The 20,410-nt window shown below is 44.6% G+C and overlaps 2 protein-coding genes and 5 non-coding genes across 7 annotated transcripts; 5 read left to right on the top strand and 2 right to left on the bottom strand.

Moving 5' to 3' along the window:
- Positions 1 to 5,552: 5,552 nt before the first annotated feature.
- On the bottom strand, positions 5,553 to 7,179 carry LOC130378070 (gastrula zinc finger protein XlCGF8.2DB-like). The gene is made up of 2 exons (XM_056585015.1): positions 6,981 to 7,179; positions 5,553 to 6,304 (listed from the first exon to the last, which is right to left on the bottom strand). Exon 2 carries the CDS (start codon positions 6,295 to 6,297, stop codon positions 5,932 to 5,934), a length of 366 nt encoding a protein of 121 aa, XP_056440990.1. The 5' UTR covers positions 6,298 to 6,304; positions 6,981 to 7,179; the 3' UTR covers positions 5,553 to 5,931.
- A 298-nt stretch (positions 7,180 to 7,477) lies between these two features.
- On the top strand, positions 7,478 to 7,668 carry LOC130378104 (U2 spliceosomal RNA). The gene has a single exon (XR_008894498.1). It is a non-coding gene; the product is annotated as a U2 spliceosomal RNA (small nuclear RNA).
- Positions 7,669 to 8,012: 344 nt separating this feature from the next.
- Positions 8,013 to 8,177, top strand: LOC130378092 (U1 spliceosomal RNA). Its single transcript, XR_008894489.1, has one exon. It is a non-coding gene; the product is annotated as a U1 spliceosomal RNA (small nuclear RNA).
- A 3,247-nt stretch (positions 8,178 to 11,424) lies between these two features.
- Positions 11,425 to 13,428, bottom strand: LOC130378069 (gastrula zinc finger protein XlCGF49.1-like). The gene is made up of 2 exons (XM_056585014.1): positions 13,237 to 13,428; positions 11,425 to 12,561 (listed from the first exon to the last, which is right to left on the bottom strand). The coding sequence occupies exon 2, from the start codon at positions 12,552 to 12,554 to the stop codon at positions 12,189 to 12,191; it is 366 nt and encodes a 121-aa protein (XP_056440989.1). The 5' UTR covers positions 12,555 to 12,561; positions 13,237 to 13,428; the 3' UTR covers positions 11,425 to 12,188.
- Positions 13,429 to 13,732: 304 nt separating this feature from the next.
- On the top strand, positions 13,733 to 13,923 carry LOC130378103 (U2 spliceosomal RNA). The gene has a single exon (XR_008894497.1). It is a non-coding gene; the product is annotated as a U2 spliceosomal RNA (small nuclear RNA).
- A 2,015-nt stretch (positions 13,924 to 15,938) lies between these two features.
- On the top strand, positions 15,939 to 16,104 carry LOC130378097 (U1 spliceosomal RNA). Its single transcript, XR_008894494.1, has one exon. It is a non-coding gene; the product is annotated as a U1 spliceosomal RNA (small nuclear RNA).
- A 3,414-nt stretch (positions 16,105 to 19,518) lies between these two features.
- LOC130378091 (5S ribosomal RNA) lies at positions 19,519 to 19,637 on the top strand. Its single transcript, XR_008894488.1, has one exon. It is a non-coding gene; the product is annotated as a 5S ribosomal RNA (ribosomal RNA).
- Positions 19,638 to 20,410: the final 773 nt, after the last annotated feature.

Raw genomic sequence — 20,410 nt, 5'->3', positions numbered from 1 at the left:
TATGATCAAATTTTTTGGTCTTTGTTAGAACTCTAGCAGCAGCATTCTGAACAAGCTGAAGCTTCCTCAGAGTTTGTTTTGGGAGACCTGTGAGGAGACCATTGCAGTAATCAAGCTTACTAGTGATAAAGGCATGTACAAGTTTTTGTAAGTCTTCGGTGGACATGAGCCCTCTAAGTCTTGCTACATTTTTAAGGTGATAATATGCCGATTTTGTAACTGATTTGATGTGACTGTCAAAATGTAAATCTGAATCCATGATAACCCCTAGATTTCTGGCTTTGATTGAGGTTTTCAGGGACAGAGAGTGAAGGTGTTGGGTTACTTTAAGCCTTTCCGTTTTAGAACCAAATACAATTATCTCTGTTTTGTCCTCATTTAGTTGAAGGAAATTTCGGCACATCCATTCCTTCACTTGCTCAATGCACTGGCACAGCAGATCTATGGGCCGATAGTCATTTGGTGATAGCGATACATAGATTTGCGTGTCATCAGCATAGCAATGATGGTCAATATTGTTATTTTGCATGATTTGCCCTAGTGGGAGCATGTAGATGTTGAATAAAGAGGGTCCTAAGATCGAACCTTGTGGTACTCCACATGTCACGTTGGTTGATTCTGATACAAAGTCGCCAATGGAAACAAAGTAGTTCCTATTTTGTAGGTAGGACCTGAACCAATTTAAGACAGTGCCTGAAAGCCCCACCCAGTTTTCTAACCTTTCCAGAAGTAATGTATGGTCTACAGTGTCGAATGCAGCACTGAGGTCAAGTAGCATTAGTATTGAGGTTTTGCCAGAGTCTGTGTTAAGACGGATGTCGTTTACAACTTTAATAAGGGCGGTCTCAGTGCTGTGCAGGGGTCGAAATCCTGATTGGAAGGTGTCATAGCAACCAGTTGATGCCAGGAAGTGATTTAGTTGCTGGAGGACAACTTTCTCAATGATTTTACTTATGAAGGGTAGATTTGATATTGGTCTGTAGTTGTTAATAATAGAGGCATCTAGGCTCCGCTTTTTTAAAAGGGGTTTAATAACTGCAGTTTTCAAAGCTTTTGGGAACTTGCCTGACTGGAGAGAGTTGTTAACTATCTGCAATATGTCTACTGCTAGGCAGTCGAAAACATTCTTAAAGAGGTTGGTAGGTATAGTATCAAGGCAACAGGTGGATGGCTTTAGTTGTGTCACATTTTCCACAAGATTTTGAGAGTCTATAACATCAAAGCATGCCATCCTTGCCACGTAATTTTTGCCTGAACAGGGTGGTAGTCCAACATTTTTGTTTGACGTGGAGATATTGATGGCGCGTCTGATACCTTCAATTTTATCAATATAAAAAGCTGCAAACTCATTGCATTTCTGCGTGGAATGGAGATCAGGTGGAATTTCTGTTGGGGGGTTGGTCAGTCTGTCAACAGTTGCAAATAGGGTTTTTGCATTATTAGTGTTGGTTTTAATGATATTGGAGAAAAATGTTTCTCTAGCATTTTTAAGTCTAAATTGTAGGCACGGAGGCTCTCTTTATAGATATCATGGTGAATATGAAGTTTTGTTTTACGCCAGATGCGTTCAACCTTCCTGCATTCTTTTTTCTGTGCTGTTACAGAAGCAGCTTTTCTCCAGGGTGCCTTTTGCTTTCCAGAAATCGTTTTAACCTTATAAGGTGCAATGATATCTATGACTTTCAAAATTTTCAAATTAAAGTTTTCTACAAGATCATCAGCAGAACATGGGTTTAGAGGTGGTAGCAAGGAGATGGCCTTTTTAAAAAGTACATTAGAATCTTCATTGATATACCGTTTTTTGACAGTGTTTGATTTTGTCTGTATGTCGGGAATAAAAGATATGTTAAAGAAAACACAAAAGTGGTCAGACAAGGAAGGATCAGTCACAGAGAGATCAGAAACATTGAGGCCCTTTGTGATAACCAGGTCTAGAGTGTGCCCCTTACGATGAGTAGCCTCTTTCACATGTTGAGACAGTTCAAATGTGTCCAAAATGGTAAAAAGTTTTTTGGCACACTTGTCATTCAAATCATCAGTATGAAAATTGAAGTCACCAGTTATAACTAGACAGTCAAATTCTGTGGAGATGCTAGACAATAATTCTGTGAAGTCATCGAAAAAATTTGCAGAATATGTGGGTGGCCTGTAAATAATTAATAGGAGAACTCTGGGGGAGCATTTCAATACAGCACTAAGGTATTCGAACGATGGAAAATCACCAAATAACATCTGTTTCCCCTGAAATACATTTTTAAATATAGCAGCAACCCCTCCACCTCTTTTTCCAGATCTACATGCATCAAAAAAGTTATAGTCGGGAGGAGCTGTCTCTATCAGAACGGTTGCACTGTTATTTTGTTCCAGCCATGTTTCAGTTAAAAACATAAAATCCAGTTTAGAAGTGTTAATAAGATCATTAACTAAAAATGATTTGTTATTAAGAGACCTCACATTAAGTAGAGCCATCCTGATGGTGCTGTTGATAGGCTTTAAGGTTGTTTTTGGTTTGGAGGCAATAGATATGAGATTTGTGAGGTTAGCAGTGTGTCTAAGTTTCCCTTTGTTTACTCTCTTAGTGGTTACAGCATGAATGCGAAAGTTGCCCTGCTTTGACGTAGGCAACCTTGGGTTCAGCAGATTATGAGAAACTTCCTTTATACTGTGTCTACGGCTGAACCCTTTTTTGTCTCAGTAATACTCAGGACTACTATCAGTACGGTGGTGGGGGTGGGGCGCCATCCTCCTGGGTGTTAGCGTCCTGCGGCCATGACGTGGCGATGCTATCATTGACACAGATGCAAGTTTGATGCCAGCATATTCCAGTTTCTTAAATTCGGCTGGAAAATCGCAAAGGGAGACATCGGAGACTCTATCCCAGCTGGAGTTGTTGTTGTGGCTATGGGAGAGATGAGGCTGGAGGTCATCGTCGATGGGGGAATGCAGAGGAGGGGGGTGGCCGTTCCTCGCCAAGCCAGCATCAGCGATGGGGGAGGGCACAGTGTTGATGGCGTCGGGCGGGCTGTTGTCTCTCTTCAAGGTCTGTGGGCTGTCTGCTATCTGTGTGTCAGATAGTGGCAGAGTAGTTGTGTGGGGGAGGCTGTAGTCTCGCTTCTTCTCAACCAGTGCTCTGATTGTGGCCTGTGCGTCAGACCATGGCAAGATTGTGGCCTGTGCGTAAAGCGAGAAGAGAAGATTGTCCCTCAACAGTTTTGAGCCTAACCTGTTTGGGTGTAGGCCATCTGCTTTGAAAAGATATTTGCGCCCCCAGAATAAGTTGAAATTGTCAATAAAGTCCCTTCCTCTTTCATTGCAGACTCTGGAAAGCCATGTATTCAGTGCAAGTAGACGACTGAATCTGTTTATTCCCCTGTCAACTGTTGGTATGGGTCCACTGATGGAAGACTTGATGTGAATTTTGTCCAGTGTATCCAATAGATCAATGTAATCCCTCTTCAGAATTTCTGACTGTTCTCTTTGAACATCATTAAATCCTGCATGCACAATAATCTGTGAGATTTTGGGGTTCTCCAATATGACTTTGTCTAGTTTATGGTTGATATGACTAACCATTCCATATGGGAAGATGCATGTTTTGATCTTCTTACCGGTTATATCCTTGATAGTTGAGTCTCCTATAATCAGAATGTCTGGTTCATCTGCTTTCTCTGAGATGGGCCCTTGTTGGACGGTGGCAGACACATGCGCAGCCCGCCTCCGTGGCGACTGGTTGTTCCATGTCTGTCCGTACCGTCTGTGCGGTACGGACAGACGGTACGGACAGGTTAAAAAGATTGGCCTTGATATTGAAAATAGACCAGAATGGATACTACAAAGTTTTTTTGCATTTTTTTTAACGATATAAATAAATAGATAGTGCTTGCTGAAGCACTTTAATAACCCACACAAAGACAGAGACAAACACACACAAACAAGCCTCTTTCTCTCTCTTACAGATGGCACAGGAACAGTGGCATCACAGAGGTAAGTTATTCACACACACACACACACACACACACACACACACACACACACACACACACACACACACACACACACACACACACACACACACACACACACACACACACACACACACACACACACACTAGGGCTGGGCGATATGGACCAAAAGTCATATCTCGATATCTTCAAGCAGAATATCGATATAAGATATATATCGATATTTGTCGAAGGCGGGGGGGTGCGGCGCGCTCCGTGCGCAGATTTGATATTACTATTTCTACCGTTCGGAATTGAATACAGTTTGATGGTTGAATAAACCGTGGACTAGACACTGCCTCCGCCTCGTATTAGAGAACATTATAATATATAACATCACGGCCAAAAGCTTTGTGCGCCTCCGAAATATAATGGACAGAATTGCAACCCTTTGGTTGCGACAGTTTTTAAGCACTCTCCACAAATTACGTGATTTTGTAATTCGTCAGACAACTTATATCCAAACCATTTTCATACTATGGAGCTGTTGGTCTTTCGCTTGCAAACAAGCTCCTCGGAGCTGCAAGCTTCATGCGCAGGCGGACTCCATAGCTGTGTTCGAAATCGTTCCCTATCACGGATATAGTGCACTATATAGGGTGCTCGCCATTTTGTAGTGGTGTTCGAATTCTCAGTGGTTAATTTCATGCACAATATAGTGCACTTAAAATACCCAATAAATAGTGAACGATTTCGAACACGGCTCATGTTTCAAAAAGTGACGTGAGTCAGTGGAGGGGGCCGGGGGCAGGCAGAGGCTGTGTGTGTGAGCCGGAGGCAGAGCGGGAGAGACATAAGCAGAGTTACGAAATAGCAGGCGGCAGGCGCGGTTCGAAACTGGTGTTATTTGGAACAAATGTGCTGTAATTTCAACGCAAATTAAATGATATCGATATTAACGATATGGTCTCGTTTCATATCGCGTTTGAAAAAATATCGATATATTTTAAATATCGATATATCGCCCAGCCCTAACACACACACACACACACACACACACACACACACACACACACACAGTCCTCCTTTCCAACTCTGCATCCACGACACTCTTAAAGAGTTCAAAGTTGTCATACACCACATTGTCGAAGCCAGGGGTAGTGGACTTCCTAGTGGATGGACAGTAGGAAAACATTTTCTGCATGCTTCCAGCCACTTTGTCCTTGAAAGGGTTGTACCTCTTCCACTGTCCACCACAGTTTGGCATGTGGCAAGGCCCACATGGCCTTGAGGACTTGTTAGGCATGAATGCCTTCACTGTTGGTGCAGGAGGGACAAAGCTCTGGCTGCAGGATGTCCCACGAAACAGGACGGAGGGGGCCTGTGGCTGTGCGGGGAAGACCTGCAGTATGGGTGCTGCCGACACAGGGGGTGGGCCGTAGGTCAACGCAGCGGGTGGCCTCGGCTGGAGGTGGGTGGGCGCAGAAGGCCTCGGCAGAATGGGGGTGAGTGCAGCAGGCTTCGGCCGGGTGGAGGACGACAACCCAGTGGGCTGAACGGGTCGGTTCGCGGGAGTCACAGGCTGTGGCACATCAACAAATAATCTGGAAACATAAAATACACATGTGATCAGTATTGATATGACGTGTGTGCTATTTGCTTTCCACAGCCAACAGGTGAAACAAAGTGCTTATGACAACTTACCTCCGCTTCTCACCACGTCTCTTTCCAGCCTCGTGATGGATGAGCCGGTACTGGACCTGAGGCCGGTCTGGCGGAGGGAGGGATGTTGGCAGCGCAGGAGCCTCCGGGAACGGTGCGTCCGACAGCACTTTCAGGTGAGGAGTCACCTTGTGGCCGAAGGAGCAGTCGCTCCTTCTGCCACTTCAGCAGCTCGTTCTGCTCTCCCTGCTGGCAGTACTGGAACAGCAGCCACACCAGCCAGCCGACATCATTCTCCACAAGCCACCTGAAGGTCTGACCGGCGTACTACCCGAACGTGATGACCAGCTGACCTTTCCACAGCTCAGCCCCCGACCTCTTGGCAGCCGCCTCTGCTGTCTTGAGATCCAGCCATTTAGGGTCAACAACAGTGCTGCTGCGGGCCTCTGCCACAGACCTTGCTGCCTCTGTACAGTACAGCCTGGCCTCTCCTTGCCGGTACAAAATGATGTTGGGGTACTGGTGTAGCTGTTGATGGCTGACCAGCGATGGTTTAGTGGCCAAGCTCTTCCCGCAGACATCACAGGTAAAGGTCTCCCTGGCGTCTGCATGGATCTTCAGATGACTCGCCAGTTTGGACTTTTCACTGAATGTCTTGTCGCACACGGTGCACTGATGTGTAGGCTCCTCCATGTTCCATCTGGTACAGTAAAACATGAATACATGAGTACAACAAGCAGATCATTTAGATTGACAATATGTAGCCCTTTATTATACAGAAATGTGCTGTTGGTGTTTTAGCCTAGGTGGACAACACGCTCGCCAGATTGTTATCTATGTTGTTAGAAATTAGCTACTGTCTACCAGGTATGCAGCGCATCCCATGCAACAAGAGATTAACACGGTCGCCAAATTGCTTTATGTTACACTTACTCTCGCATCAGCTGTTGTCTAAACAGTCACATTTACCCAAATCAACACATATCCACATCAAATTGTCCAAGAAAACGTTGATGGTCGCCGAAAAGCAACAAGTTTGCAGGTATGCGACGTATGCCCTTACTCATTGTAAACAGTGTCGTTAGCCGCGCCTAGCTATCGTTACAAAACACACATTAATCAGCTTATTATTTCAACGACCCCTGGGTACATATAGTCATGCCATACACCGTTGGAAAGCTTAGATTACCACGATTAAAAGGAGACCACCCACGAGTCATATGGTTGCTCGCAGACAAAACGGCGATAGGTTGACTGAAGTCTACCCAGCAGCTAAAAACGTAACCGCTACGTCTTCCCTTTATACACAACGACCGTGTTATGACACGGCCGAAATCTTTTCTCTTTCTACAAAATCGAAACAGCTTAATACAAACCTTAAAAAAAAGGTCTAATTATCAACTAGCAAACGGTGAAGGCGATACAATTTACCTGAGTGAAACCACGTGCTGTAAGCTATTTTCTTTTTCAACTCGAGCTCATTGGCTGCAATGGCTGCAATAGAGTTCCGGGTGTTGACGTTGTTGGGGCGGGGAAATCGTGGGCACCACCATTTTGGCAGTATTCGATAGTATTGTTGGTTTATTTATTTTTTAAAAATTTTTGGTGAAGCACTGCTTCACCTGTAGTCTTATAGAAGCCTCCACTGCTCCAAACTCTATTTGTGAAACATGCAGACGGCCTAGTGAGACTGCCAGCAGGCAGCAGCAAAGAGATGTAGCGACCTCGGTTTATTTCTTCAGCTTTCACATACACACAAACACGCACACAGGGTGCTTGGTCGTTCTTTTTTTTTTTTTTTCGTTGTCTGTTAAACCGCCACGTGGAGCGACGTGTCTGGGAACCTCGCCTCTTGGTCTGAGCGTGTGTAGGCATCGCTTCTCGGCCTTTTGGCTAAGATCAAGTGTAGTATCTGTTCTTATCAGTTTAATATCTGATACGTCCCCTACCCGGGGACCATATATTAAATTGATTTTTGGAACTGGGAGATGGAAAAGGGGCTTGCCCCGTCCACTCCACGCATCGACCTGGTATTGCAGTACCTCCAGGACCGGTGCACCCCTCTCTCACTGTGAAAAACAAAACTAAACTCCTCCTGAGAGTACACCCGTCCGCCTGTAGACAATAAAGTGTCATTTACAATTCATAAACGCACTGTTTACAATTATTCCAACGATATTCTGTTGTTTAAGAAAGAAAAAAGGATTCTTTCTGTGGCGTGTCGATAACTCGGATCTCCAGGTTTCCTTTCGTTATGCTTCCATCTCGCTGATTTCAGATTCTCCTGTCATCGTGTGACCGGTGGTCTACAATGTTTATTAAAGTCTAGACATCTCCGAATGCTTTGCAACCGTTCTCCACGGGAACACGCGTGGGCATCGTTCAGCCCACCTGAACGTGTTCAACTCATACTTACCTGGCAAGGGAGATACCATGATCAAGAAGGTGGTTCACCCATAGCGAGGCTCAGCCATTGCACTGAGGCTGTTGCTGACCCGTGCGAATTCCCCAAATGTGGGAATCTCGATTGCATAATTTCTGGTACTGGGGGACTGCGTTCGCGCTCTCCCCTGATCATGTTGTTCTAAAGAAATAATAGCTATGAATGGCTTCATCGTGCTATATTGCAGTCCATACCATGTTTTGCATCGCTACGTTTCTTCAAAAGATCACGCAAACGATGACGCCCAAGCAGTGTAATGCATTGCGTTCAAATATGGAACTCTGAGTCTGGAATAACGCATTCATTCATTCATTCATTCATTCATTCATTCATTCATTCATTCCTTTCATTCATTATGGATCCTTATTTCCAGAAATATTATGTGCAAGGCCTTGATTATCAAAATCCGCTAGTCTGCTGAATGTTTTGTTTATTATTTTCATACTTTGAGTTGATGTAGCTGATGAGATTCATATTATCAAGTGGAAAAGTGTTTAATTGTTACATTTTTGGGCTGAATTAAGAAAAATAATAAGAATGTATTCAGTGCACTCACTTTGTCTGGATGACAGAGCCATTCACAGAATTCATTATTTTGACCACACAGGGAGTGCAGCCAGCAAAGTGGGGGTGTATTCACACCTCTGGTTGCGGGAGAGAAGACACAAGGACTTCTAATTTCTTTGGTGTGTTTTTTCTTTCCACTACCCCACCCCTTGTGAAAGCCAAGCACAAAGAGACTCAAATTCTTTTACAACTTTTATTTTTCACCCCGAATGGGTTTCATTGAAAAGGCAATGCATATAAAACACAAGTAAACAAGATCTGTTTAATTAAAAGCTCGCCCACCACAACAAGGTACAGATCTACAGGCGAGAACACGAGAGCATGAGACGAGAGACAAACATGTACTACCATTTGCAAACATTTAGTTAAACATGGAGCTGACAGACATGCACACATCAAAAGGAAAGGCACATATAAATAACATTAATAATAATGCAAAAATCTCAACATTGAAGAACACACACTTGTACTCAAGATACAACTCAACAATTGGCTTGTACAGGCTAAAGTGCAATAATGAACATGATTATCCAAAGACTCAGGTGACCAATCAACAAATAAAGGCTCAAGCTGTTCCTCCCTTTGTGTTTTTTGTGTTTTCTTTAGCAAACTTTTGTTAAAACTGAAGCAGACAAATACATACAAACATCACAAACACATGAAGCTGACAAAGACAAACAACATGCATGACAAAAACACAGATTATCTGAACATGAACAACCACTAAAGGGTATGTAAACTGATTGTGTTAGATTGGAACTGATTAAGGTTAAAAAGATTGGCCTTGATATTGAAAATAGACCAGAATGGATACTACAAAGTTTTTTTGCATTTTTTTAACGATATAAATAAATAGATAGTGCTTGCTGAAGCACTTTAATAACCCACACAAAGACAGAGACAAACACACACAAACAAGCCTCTTTCTCTCTCTTACAGATGGCACAGGAACAGTGGCATCACAGAGGTAAGTTATTCACACACACACACACACACACACACACACACACACACACACACACACACACACACACACACACACACACACACACACACACACACACACACACACACACACACACACACACACACACACACACACACACACTAGGGCTGGGCGATATGGACCAAAAGTCATATCTCGATATCTTCAAGCAGAATATCGATATAAGATATATATCGATATTTGTCGAAGGCGGGGGGGTGCGGCGCGCTCCGTGCGCAGATTTGATATTACTATTTCTACCGTTCGGAATTGAATACAGTTTGATGGTTGAATAAACCGTGGACTAGACACTGCCTCCGCCTCGTATTAGAGAACATTATAATATATAACATCACGGCCAAAAGCTTTGTGCGCCTCCGAAATATTAATGAACCGTAACGACTGCGTGGGGGGGGGGGACATGACATGCTATTTTATGTATTCTTTAATATAGGTATTAGTGGGCAACTAACACAGTATTCAAAGACGTTCCAGAAATTCTGCCGTGCAGCCACGGTACCATGCGCTGTTTACAGTGGATGTATCGCAATGGCGAGGCGCATTAGCCTTTAGCCGTGTTTCTGTAAATATTCTAGAACCACCGGGAGGCATGTCGCAGTTCATGTACTTCAGCGAGTCAAAGCCAAATTTCCTTTCCCCAATTCCTTCTCAACCATGGCTCAGATAACCCCCAATACAGTCTCGTTGTGGAAATACAAGAGACGTCAAAGAACCGACAAGAAACACTCGCGTTACAGTGTGTGTGTTCACACACACACACACACACACACACTTGTGGCGCTCGCACGGTCGGGTCTCATTGGCGGGCCAACGTCTCTGGGCGGGCCAGGCAGAGTAAGGGGAGGAGCTTGGTTGAATAAACCGTGGACTAGGACACTGCCTCCACCTCGCTATTTGAGAACATTATAATATATAATATCACGGCCAAAAGCTGTGTGCACCTCCGGAATATAATGGACAGAATTGCACCCCTTTGGTTGCGACAGTTTTTAAGCACTCTCCACAAATTACGTGATTTTGTAATTCGTCAGACAACTTATATCCAAACCATTTTCATACTATGGAGCTGTTGGTCTTTCGCCTTGCAACAAGCTCCTCGGAGCTGCAAGCTGCATGCGCAGGCGGACTCCATAGCTGTGTTCGAAATCTTTCCCCTATCACGGATATAGTGCACTATATAGGGTGCTCGCCATTTTGTAGTGGTGTTCGAATTCTCAGTGGTTAATTTCATGCACAATATAGTCACTTTAAAATACCCAATAAAATAGTGAACGATTTCGAACACGGATCATGTTTCAAAAAGTGACGGGGGGGCATGCGAGGCTGTGTGTGTGAGCCGGAGGCAGATCGGGAGAGACATAAGCAGAGTACGAAAATAGCAGGCGGCAGGCGCGGTTCGAAACTGGATGTTATTGGGAACAAATGTTGCTGTAATTTACAACGCACAAATTAAAATTATATCGATATGACGATATGGTCTCGTTTTCATATCGCGTTTGCAAAAATATCGCTCTTATTTGAAATATCGATTCTATCGCCCAGCCCTCACACACACACACACACACACACACACACACACACACACCACACACACACACACACACACACACACACACACACACACACACACACACACACACACACACACACACACACACAGTCCTCCTTTCCAACTCTGCATCACGACACTCTTAAAGAGTTCAAAGTTGTCATACACCACATTGTCGAAGCCAGGGGTAGTGGACTTCCTAGTGGATGGACAGTAGGAAAACATTTTCTGCATGCTTCCAGCCACTTTGTCCTTGAAAGGGTTGTACCTCTTCCACTGTCCACCACAGTTTGGCATGTGGCAAGCCCCACATGGCCTTGAGGACTTGTTAGGCATGAATGCCTTCACTGTTGGTGCAGGAGGGACAAAGCACTGGCTGCAGGATGTCCCACGAAACAGGACGGAGGGGGCCTGTGGCTGTGCGGGGAAGACCTGCAGTATGGGTGCTGCCGACACAGGGGGTGGGCCGTAGGTCAACGCAGCGGGTGGCCTCGGCTGGAGGTGGGTGGGCGCAGAAGGCCTCGGCAGAATGGGGGTGAGCGCAGCAGGCTTCGGCCGGGTGGAGGACGACAACCCAGTGGGCTGAACGGGTCGGTTCGCGGGAGTCACAGGCTGTGGCTCAGCAACAAATAATCTGGAAACATAAAATACACATGTGATCAGTATTGATATGACGTGTGTGCTATTTGCTTTCCACAGCCAACAGGTGAAACAAAGTGCTTATGACAACTTACCTCCGCTTCTCACCACGTCTCTTTCCAGCCTCGTGATGGATGAGCCGGTACTGGACCTGAGGCCGGTCTGGCGGAGGGAGGGATGTTGGCAGCGCAGGAGCCTCCGGGAACGGTGCGTCCGACAGCACTTTCAGGTGAGGAGTCACCTTGTGGCCGAAGGAGCAGTCGCTCCTTCTGCCACTTCAGCAGCTCGTTCTGCTCTCCCTGCTGGCAGTACTGGAGCAGCAGCCACACCAGCCAGCCGACATCATTCTCCACAAGCCACCTGAAGGTCTGACCGGCGTACTACCCGAACGTGAGGACCAGCTGACCTTTCCACAGCTCAGCCCCCGACCTCTTGGCAGCCGCCTCTGCTGTCTTGAGATCCAGCCATTTAGGGTCAACAACAGTGCTGCTGCGGGCCTCTGCCACAGACCTTGCTGCCTCTGTACAGTACAGCCTGGCCTCTCCTTGCCGGTACAAAATGATGTTGGGGTACTGGTGTAGCTGTTGATGGCTGACCAGCGATGGTTTAGTGGCCAAGCTCTTCCCGCAGACATCACAGGTAAAGGTCTCCCTGGCGATGGCATGGATCTTCAGATGACTCGCCAGGTTGGACTTTTCACTGAATGTCTTGTCGCACACGGTGCACTGATGTGTAGGCTCCTCCATGTTCCATCTGGTACAGTAAAACATGAATAAATGAGTACAACAAGCAGATCATTTAGATTGACAATATGTAGCCCTTTATTATACAGAAATGTGCTGTTGGTGTATTAGCCTAGGTGGACAACACGCTCGCCAGATTGTTATCTATGTTGTTAGAAATCAGCTACTGTTTCCAGGTATGCAGCGCATCCCATGCAACAAGAGATTAACACGGTCGCCAAATTGCTTTATGTTACACTTACTCTCGCATCAGCTGTTGTCTAAACAGTCACATTTACCCAAATCAACACATATCCACATCAAATTGTCCAAGAAAACGTTGATTGTCGCCGAAAAGCAACAAGTTTGCAGGTATGCGACGTATGCCCTTACACATTGTAAACAGTGTCGTTAGCCGCGCCTAGCTATCGTCACAAAACACACATTAATCAGCTTATTATTTCAACGACCCCTGGGTACATATAGTCATGCCATACACCGTTGGAAAGCTTAGATTACCACGATTAAAAGGAGACCACCCACGAGTAATATGGTTGCTCGCAGACAAAACGGCGATAGGTTGACTGAAGTCAACCCAGCAGCTAAAAACGTAACCGCTACGTCTTCCCTTTATACACAACGACCGTGTTATGACACGGTGGAAATCTTTTCTCTTTCTACAAAATCGAAACAGCTTAATACAAACCTTAACAAAAAGGTCTAATTGTCAACTAGCAAACGGTGAAGGGGATACAATTTACCTGAGTGAAACCACGTGCTGTAAGCTATTTTCTTTTTCAACTCGAGCTCATTGGCTGCAATGGCTGCAATAGAGTTCCGGGTGTTGACGTTGTTGGGGCGGGGAAATCGTGGGCACCACCATTTTGGCAGTATTCGATAGTATTGTTGGTTTTTTATTTTTTAACATTTTTTTGGTGAAGCACTGCTTCACCTGTGGTCTTATAGAAGCCTCCACTGCTCCAAACTCTATTTGTGAAACATGCAGACGGCCTAGTGAGACTGCCAGCAGGCAGCAGCAAAGAGATGTAGCGACCTCGGTTTATTTCTTCAGCTTTCACATACACACAAACACGCACACAGGGTGCTTGGTCATTCTTTTGTTTTTTTTTCGTTGTCTGTTAAACCGCCACGTGGAGCGACGTGTCTGGGAACGTCGCCTCTTGGTCTGAGCGTGTGTAGGCATCGCTTCTCGGCCTTTTGGCTAAGATCAAGTGTAGTATCTGTTCTTATCAGTTTAATATCTGATACGTCCCCTACCCGGGGACCATATATTAAATTGATTTTTGGAACTGGGAGATGGAAAAGGGGCTTGCCCCGTCCACTCCACGCATCGACCTGGTATTGCAGTACCTCCAGGACCGGTGCACCCCTCTCTCACTGTGAAAAACAAAACTAAACTCCTCCTGAGAGTACACCCGTCCGCCTGTAGACAATAAAGTGTCATTTACAATTCATAAACGCACTGTTTACAATTATTCCAACGATATTCTGTTGTTTAAGAAAGAAAAAAGGATTCTTTCTGTGGCGTGTCGATAACTCGGATCTCCAGGTTTCCTTTCGTTAATGCTTCCATCTCGCTGATTTCAGATTCGCCTGTCATCGTGTGACCGGTGGTCTACAGTGTTTATTAAAGTCTAGACATCTCCGAATGCTTTGCAACCGTTCTCCACGGGAACTGTTGGGAAAAATAACCTGCTGAGTACATCACATGTACATTACAAATATAGCTAACTCCTACCCTAGCCTGATGAGCACATCACATGGCAGTAGTGGTGCCGAGATGATGCCTCATGAAACGTCAAAGCCTCAAAGCCTCAAAGCCAGATGAACCACCAAAGTGGTTCGTGCTCGAAGCTTCAAATGAGTACGCTAGGGACATCTAGTGGTGAATGAAATTATGACAACCCAACCCAAAATGTGATTTTTGCCTCGTGTGCCGATACATTAAATCATTTGAGAATTGAAGTCATTTCAATGATACATGTGTGTGAGTGTGACATTCATAAAATGGCACAGAGCTCATGCTAGAAAATAAATCATTTGGCAAAAGTGTGTCTTAACAGACGCTTTTATCCAAGCGACTACTTCGGTAAATACACACATTGACACACCGACGGCAGTCAACCATGCAAGGCGACAGTCAGCTGTCAGGAGCAAAGTGACAGGGTCACAACAACACTGAGCTAGGAGGAGCTGGGGATTGAACTAGCAACCTACTGGTTACAAATCAACTGCTCTACCTCCTAAGCTAAGCCGACCCACACTGCATGATAACTTAGAAGGACTGATTAATTTAATAGCCATTAAAGTGTTCTGGACAGTGGTTATTGAAACCTTATTGGGAGCAACTAGATGAAAATGCTCCCAAACAGGGGAAAACCTTCTCTTTTTGGCAAACTCCATGATGAATAATGAACGTGATGTTTCGATTGATACTACAGAAAATGCAATGCTCAAACTACTACGATCACAGACTAGTGGTATATTGAATATACCACAAGGTTGTGATCGTATACGGGACATCTTTATAGTCGAAATCTCCCGCCAATACTGAACCCATATTTCGAAGCAGTAGCCCGAGGCGAAGCCTCGAACGTCACACCCTACGTCATTTCGCCAACGTGAATCCTACTCGAAGCGGAGCTTCGCTGGGGGAGGAGCCGAGATACTCGACACACGCCTCGATGCCTCGACGCAAAACGTAACATCACTACATGGCAGACACATTACAATATAGTCAACTCTTGCTCTAACCCAACGAACACATAACACAAGCATGATAATATAGTCAGGTCAAGGCCGGAGCCGAAGGCCCCATTTCTCCTCCAGGCAAATGGTAGACACTCAGACAATGCACCAGTCATCCTCAAGAACGGGAGAGCTACATTAATTTATCACACAGGAGACACTTCGGGGGGGGCGCTCCCCCGTTTTAATTTATCACACTGGAGACACTTCGGGGGCACTCCCCCGTTAGGAAGAACACAAGAAGATACACATGCATATACTAGGGCCTGGGAGCCAAGGTCAAGCAAAAACACACAGAACCACACGCACCTCAAACGCACACACACCTCATCGAGAGGAGGATACAGCATAAAACTGTATCACACAGGGACTCTGCACCTTCTTCTGGAGCAGACCTTCCACGGAGGCGAAGCTCTGGACGAACCATCAGCGCTGATTAGGGACTTAGACATATTCGATTTCTCACGCTTTATGACTCTGTATAACCGTTGCCACTTTACTTAATAAATCCAAGGTCCTCGTGCCGACAGACTTTATTACCTCTCCGTCTCATTTCATCTGGTCCAGTAACTAGACAGACCGTTTTTCCCCTCAGAACACGCGTGGGCATCGTTCAGCCCACCTGAACGTGTGCAACTCATACTTACCTGGCAAGTGACTAGGGAGATACCATGATCAAGAAGGTGGTTCACCCATAGCGAGGCTCAGCCATTGCACTGAGGCTGTTGCTGACCCGTGCGAATTCCCCAAATGTGGGAATCTCGATTGCATAATTTGGGGGGGACTGCGTTCGCGCTCTCCCCTGATCATGTTGTTCTAAAGAAATAATAGCTATGAATGGCTTCATCGTGCTGCCTATTGCAGTCCATACCATGTTTTGCAACGCTACGTTTCTTCAAAAGATCACGCAAACGATGACGCCCAAGCAGTGTAATGCATTGCGTTCAAATATGGAACTCTGAGTCTGGAATAACGTATTCATTCATTCATTCATTCATTCATTCATTCATTCATTCTTTTTCAACTCGAGCTCATTGGCTGCAATGGCTGCAATAGAGTTCCGGGTGTTGACGTATGGGATCAATGAGCCAGGTCAAGTTTAAACTGTCTAAACTAGGTTGAGAATAAGAGGAATCCGAACTCACAACAATATGCACAGTCGGGTATTACAATAAAGGGTGTGACATGTGACTAAACACAAAACACAGAACTGAACCTAAAGAAAAAATTCAGAAGTTATTGGTGTTGAAGCAAGATGTTATTGCAAGTTAATTATAATGAACCATTTCTAATTATCTTAGTGTTTATATGTGGTCTGCTTTTAATATCCCCCGTGTAGGATAACAGACCGAGTAACCTCCATTATTTTGGTGGCTCTGACACACACAAGAGGACATTCACACTGGTATATGAATGCCACCAATTTGTTTTCATTTTATATTTTTACTTATTTTAGCTTTCATTTGAATATCTAGTATACACATTCTTCAAGAAAGCAAGAACGAAGATGCAGTCATAACATGCATCAACAGACCTAAAAATAAGCATATTAGTTCAACAATTTTGAGACCTCAGATGGGATATCTTCCTGCGGAGGCCCTTCAAGTTTTCTAAGGGTCCGCAGAGGGTCCGGCGAGTGGCCAGGAGTTCTGTACACATCAGAAGTGTGCTGAGAGACAGCATGCCTCACAACAAGACCCAAAGACCTGGATAAACCATATGGTCATCTAAGTCATCATCCTAGAAGGGTAGTCGGGTTTGGGGACTAGGGCCGATTCCCGAAGGAGACATTGGTATTCTACAGATGGGTCAGTTTTCAAACATTTCAGTCAGTCCTACAGTTGCAGGAGTTGCAGTGCTAGGCTAGCGCCAATCGGTCAAGGGCAATGCAGCCGCTATTAAAAACGTCTTAACCAGATACCGACAAGTACACCGGGGTAAATCAATTAACACAGACTATGAGATTAAATGTCGTTTATAGGAATATGTTAGAAATAAAACCTCTGCACCAAGAAGACTGTATGAATGTGTTTGAAAACTGCTCCATGAGTGAATACGCCAAGCTCACTTGGGAATCAGGCCCTATGTCCAAATTCGCGAACTACCCCTTTAAGATGTCATAAATATGGGGTTGCGTTGGCGTTCACCTTATCACTTGCGTCTCTGCGCTTCCTGGGGATCAAGGATACGGAGCTCCAAACCAACACAGGACATCAAAGGAACAGAAGTGAGAACTTGAGGTTTCACACTAACCTCAAAGGATTTTTTGAACGACCCCTGCAGAAGTCAACAGGTGACAAGACCACATGGGAAACATACAACGATACAAAACTTAAATTGAACATTATTCAAAGTAATTTAATATTAGAAAATCAGCGATGTATCAATATTAGGCATCATACTTCTGTTGTTACCGAGACGTTGTCAGTCGGGGGACAGTCGGGGTACGTACGGCTGGCGTTTTTGGATGTTGACCATTAACTGGTAGGTGATATATTGTAATAATCGAGTTTCCCTCACATAGCCCGATCGTGTGATGAAAAACGAAACACGTATATGTCAATCATAATATAGGAGGATTCTGGATTACATTTAGTTGTACTTATGTAATTTAATTGTGAAATAGTGTGCAATTATTAACCATAGATTACGTGAAGACTTTGATTAAAATATTGTAATTTCATAGTTGTAGATGAAATAATTTTATCTTTCATTATTTGGTATTATGGTACCTGGAGAGTCTGTTGAACTATGCATTTCTCCGCTTGTTCCTCAGAGGATCCTCTATTGGGGTGGACTTATTCCGCACTCTACGAGGCAGGTAGCCCAGAATTCTCCTACTAAGAATCCCCAGGCCTGGATAATCCGGACTTCTGTGGACGAGCGGTATCCATGCTATGGACAACTTTAAAGGCTAACCGTTCATGATGGAGTTTAGATAAGTTATTCCTAATCTTAAGATCACCGTGTAACTGTCGTACAGGGATCTGGTTGAGTAAGACCCCTGGGTTGGTGTCCTTTTGTAGGACTTCTTTGGTTCTGGAATCCGGCTTCCTTTCAATGGCGCCTGCATCCAGCTTGTATTGCATCTCGACGAGACCGCGTGGTTAGAGTCTCGGTAGAACTAAGTCAAGTGGGCGTGGCCTATGTAGTGGGCGTGGCCCGGGGTGACGTAATGGCTTCAGCTTCTTCGCCTAACTAAAGGTGATGCCTTCTGTGGCGGAGCAGCCTTCAATAAGGTCTTGCTCCCCTTGTGGCTATGTATAGTATTTACGGCTTATATGTTTGGTCCTGCTTCATTGGGTCTATGTGTGGGTAGCTTAGATTCTTAAAATACGTAACAGCTTTTTTTCTTTTTCAATTCAACCTCATTGGCTGCAATGGCCTGCCGTGCGTTGATCTTTAGCGCCCACTGTTTTGGAGAATTTAAGCAACATACAGACACTGACAACGTCTCTCCAAACTCTATTTGTGAAACATGTGGACAGTGTAGTGAAGCTCCTTATATCCCCAATCCTTACACAATACAAAGTTGGACTTTCATCAAATATTGATGTGGATAGCATGTTTTTCTGGGTCATACTGTGTGGATGTCAGCATATTCTCATGTCTTCTGGATCCCAATGTGACCTTAGAACATATATTATCCTTATACAAACAGAGATGATGCACACGTGTGAATGTAAGTATTGTCTTCAGAGAGTACATCAGATGGGAATAGACTTGACCCACTCACTGGTGCCACATGGCACATCAGGTGGGAATGGACTGGACCCACTCACTGGCGCCACATGGCACATAACATCTAGGGCAGAGATGATCAGCTATTTTCCACTATTAAAGTATCTATATGATATGTAGGCCTAATAATAATCATAGTTTAACATAAAATGTAAGGTTAATTTCTACCACACTAGCAGGGAGCAGCAGAGAGCTGCAATGACGGCGGTCCACTGCAGTCCATCCCAGGTTTTGCAACGCTACGTTTCTTCAAAAGATCACGCAAACGATGACGCCCAAGCAGTGTAATGCATTGCGTTCAAATATGTAACTCTGAGTCTGGAATAACGTATTCATTCATTCATTTCTTTCATTCATTATGGATCTAATCATTTTTTCAGTAGCCTACAAGTCCCGTCTCTGGCCACGGCAGCGCTCTCACTCCTTACGTGCTCCTCCTGTATAAATGCTAATATGGTAATATGGTATGCTAATAATTGCTTACGGCCATACCATCCTGAGTACGCCCGATCTCGTCTGATCTCGGAAGCAAAGCAGGGTCGGGCCTGGTTAGTACTTGGTTGGGTGACCGCCTGGGAATACCAGGTGCTGTAAGCATTATTATTTTTCAACTCGAGCTCATTGCATGCAATGGTCTGCCATGCTTTGATCTTTAGCGCCCACTGTTTTGGAGAATTTAAGCAACATACAGACACTGACAACGTCTCTCCAAACTCTATTTGTGAAACATGTGGAGAGTGTAGTGACGCTGCTAGCAGTGAGCAGCAGAGAGCTGCAATGACGGCGGTCCACTGTTGTCCATCCCAGGTTTTTCAACGCTACGTTTCTTCAAAAGATCATGAAAAGTCATGAGGGGATTTGGGGTTTTTCGATACCTGTAAGTGTACAATATCGTCTGTGTAAGCACACGGTCTGTAAAACACAAGGTGACATTAGCTTTTAGAACATTGATTTTGGATTAAGGTCATAGTCTACGTTTGCAGTTTTATTGGGTTTACATTATCTCTCCCAGTTCTCCGTATGTTTCCACAAGACAAGGGCGCTGGGGATTGTCTTTCCCTCAATAAAACTGTTTCTGTGGACACGTCTTGTGATGAATGTGTTTAACGATTTTGAAAGCGTGTTCAGAGATATGCAAATGAAAGCATATTTTGCTTTGGTCCCGAGTCCTGTAAGGTGTCCACTACTTCCGTCCCATCCCGGTGAACATACAACAGATTTTCGGCAGTTGGATCCTGATGTTAAAGATGTTAAAGATGTTAAAGATGTTCCCTGTCTGACCTTCAATTAAAAAATAACTCTGCTCCCAATATCATGTGGTTTTATTCCTAGTTTTGAGGCGTAGTTTTGGTAAACTGCTTACATTTGCA

Source organism: Gadus chalcogrammus, unplaced genomic scaffold (assembly GCF_026213295.1).
Source record: "Gadus chalcogrammus isolate NIFS_2021 unplaced genomic scaffold, NIFS_Gcha_1.0 GACHA065, whole genome shotgun sequence".
NCBI lineage: Eukaryota > Metazoa > Chordata > Actinopteri > Gadiformes > Gadidae > Gadus > Gadus chalcogrammus.
Note: the sequence above shows the minus strand (reverse complement) of the source record. Positions and strands in the feature narration are given on the sequence as shown.

Bases quoted from the DNA above. Each gene is read 5' to 3' on its own strand.
- LOC130378070 (XM_056585015.1), bottom strand. From the start codon at position 6,297: ATGGAGGAGCCTACACATCAGTGCACCGTGTGCGACAAGACATTCAGT.
- LOC130378069 (XM_056585014.1), bottom strand. From the start codon at position 12,554: ATGGAGGAGCCTACACATCAGTGCACCGTGTGCGACAAGACATTCAGT.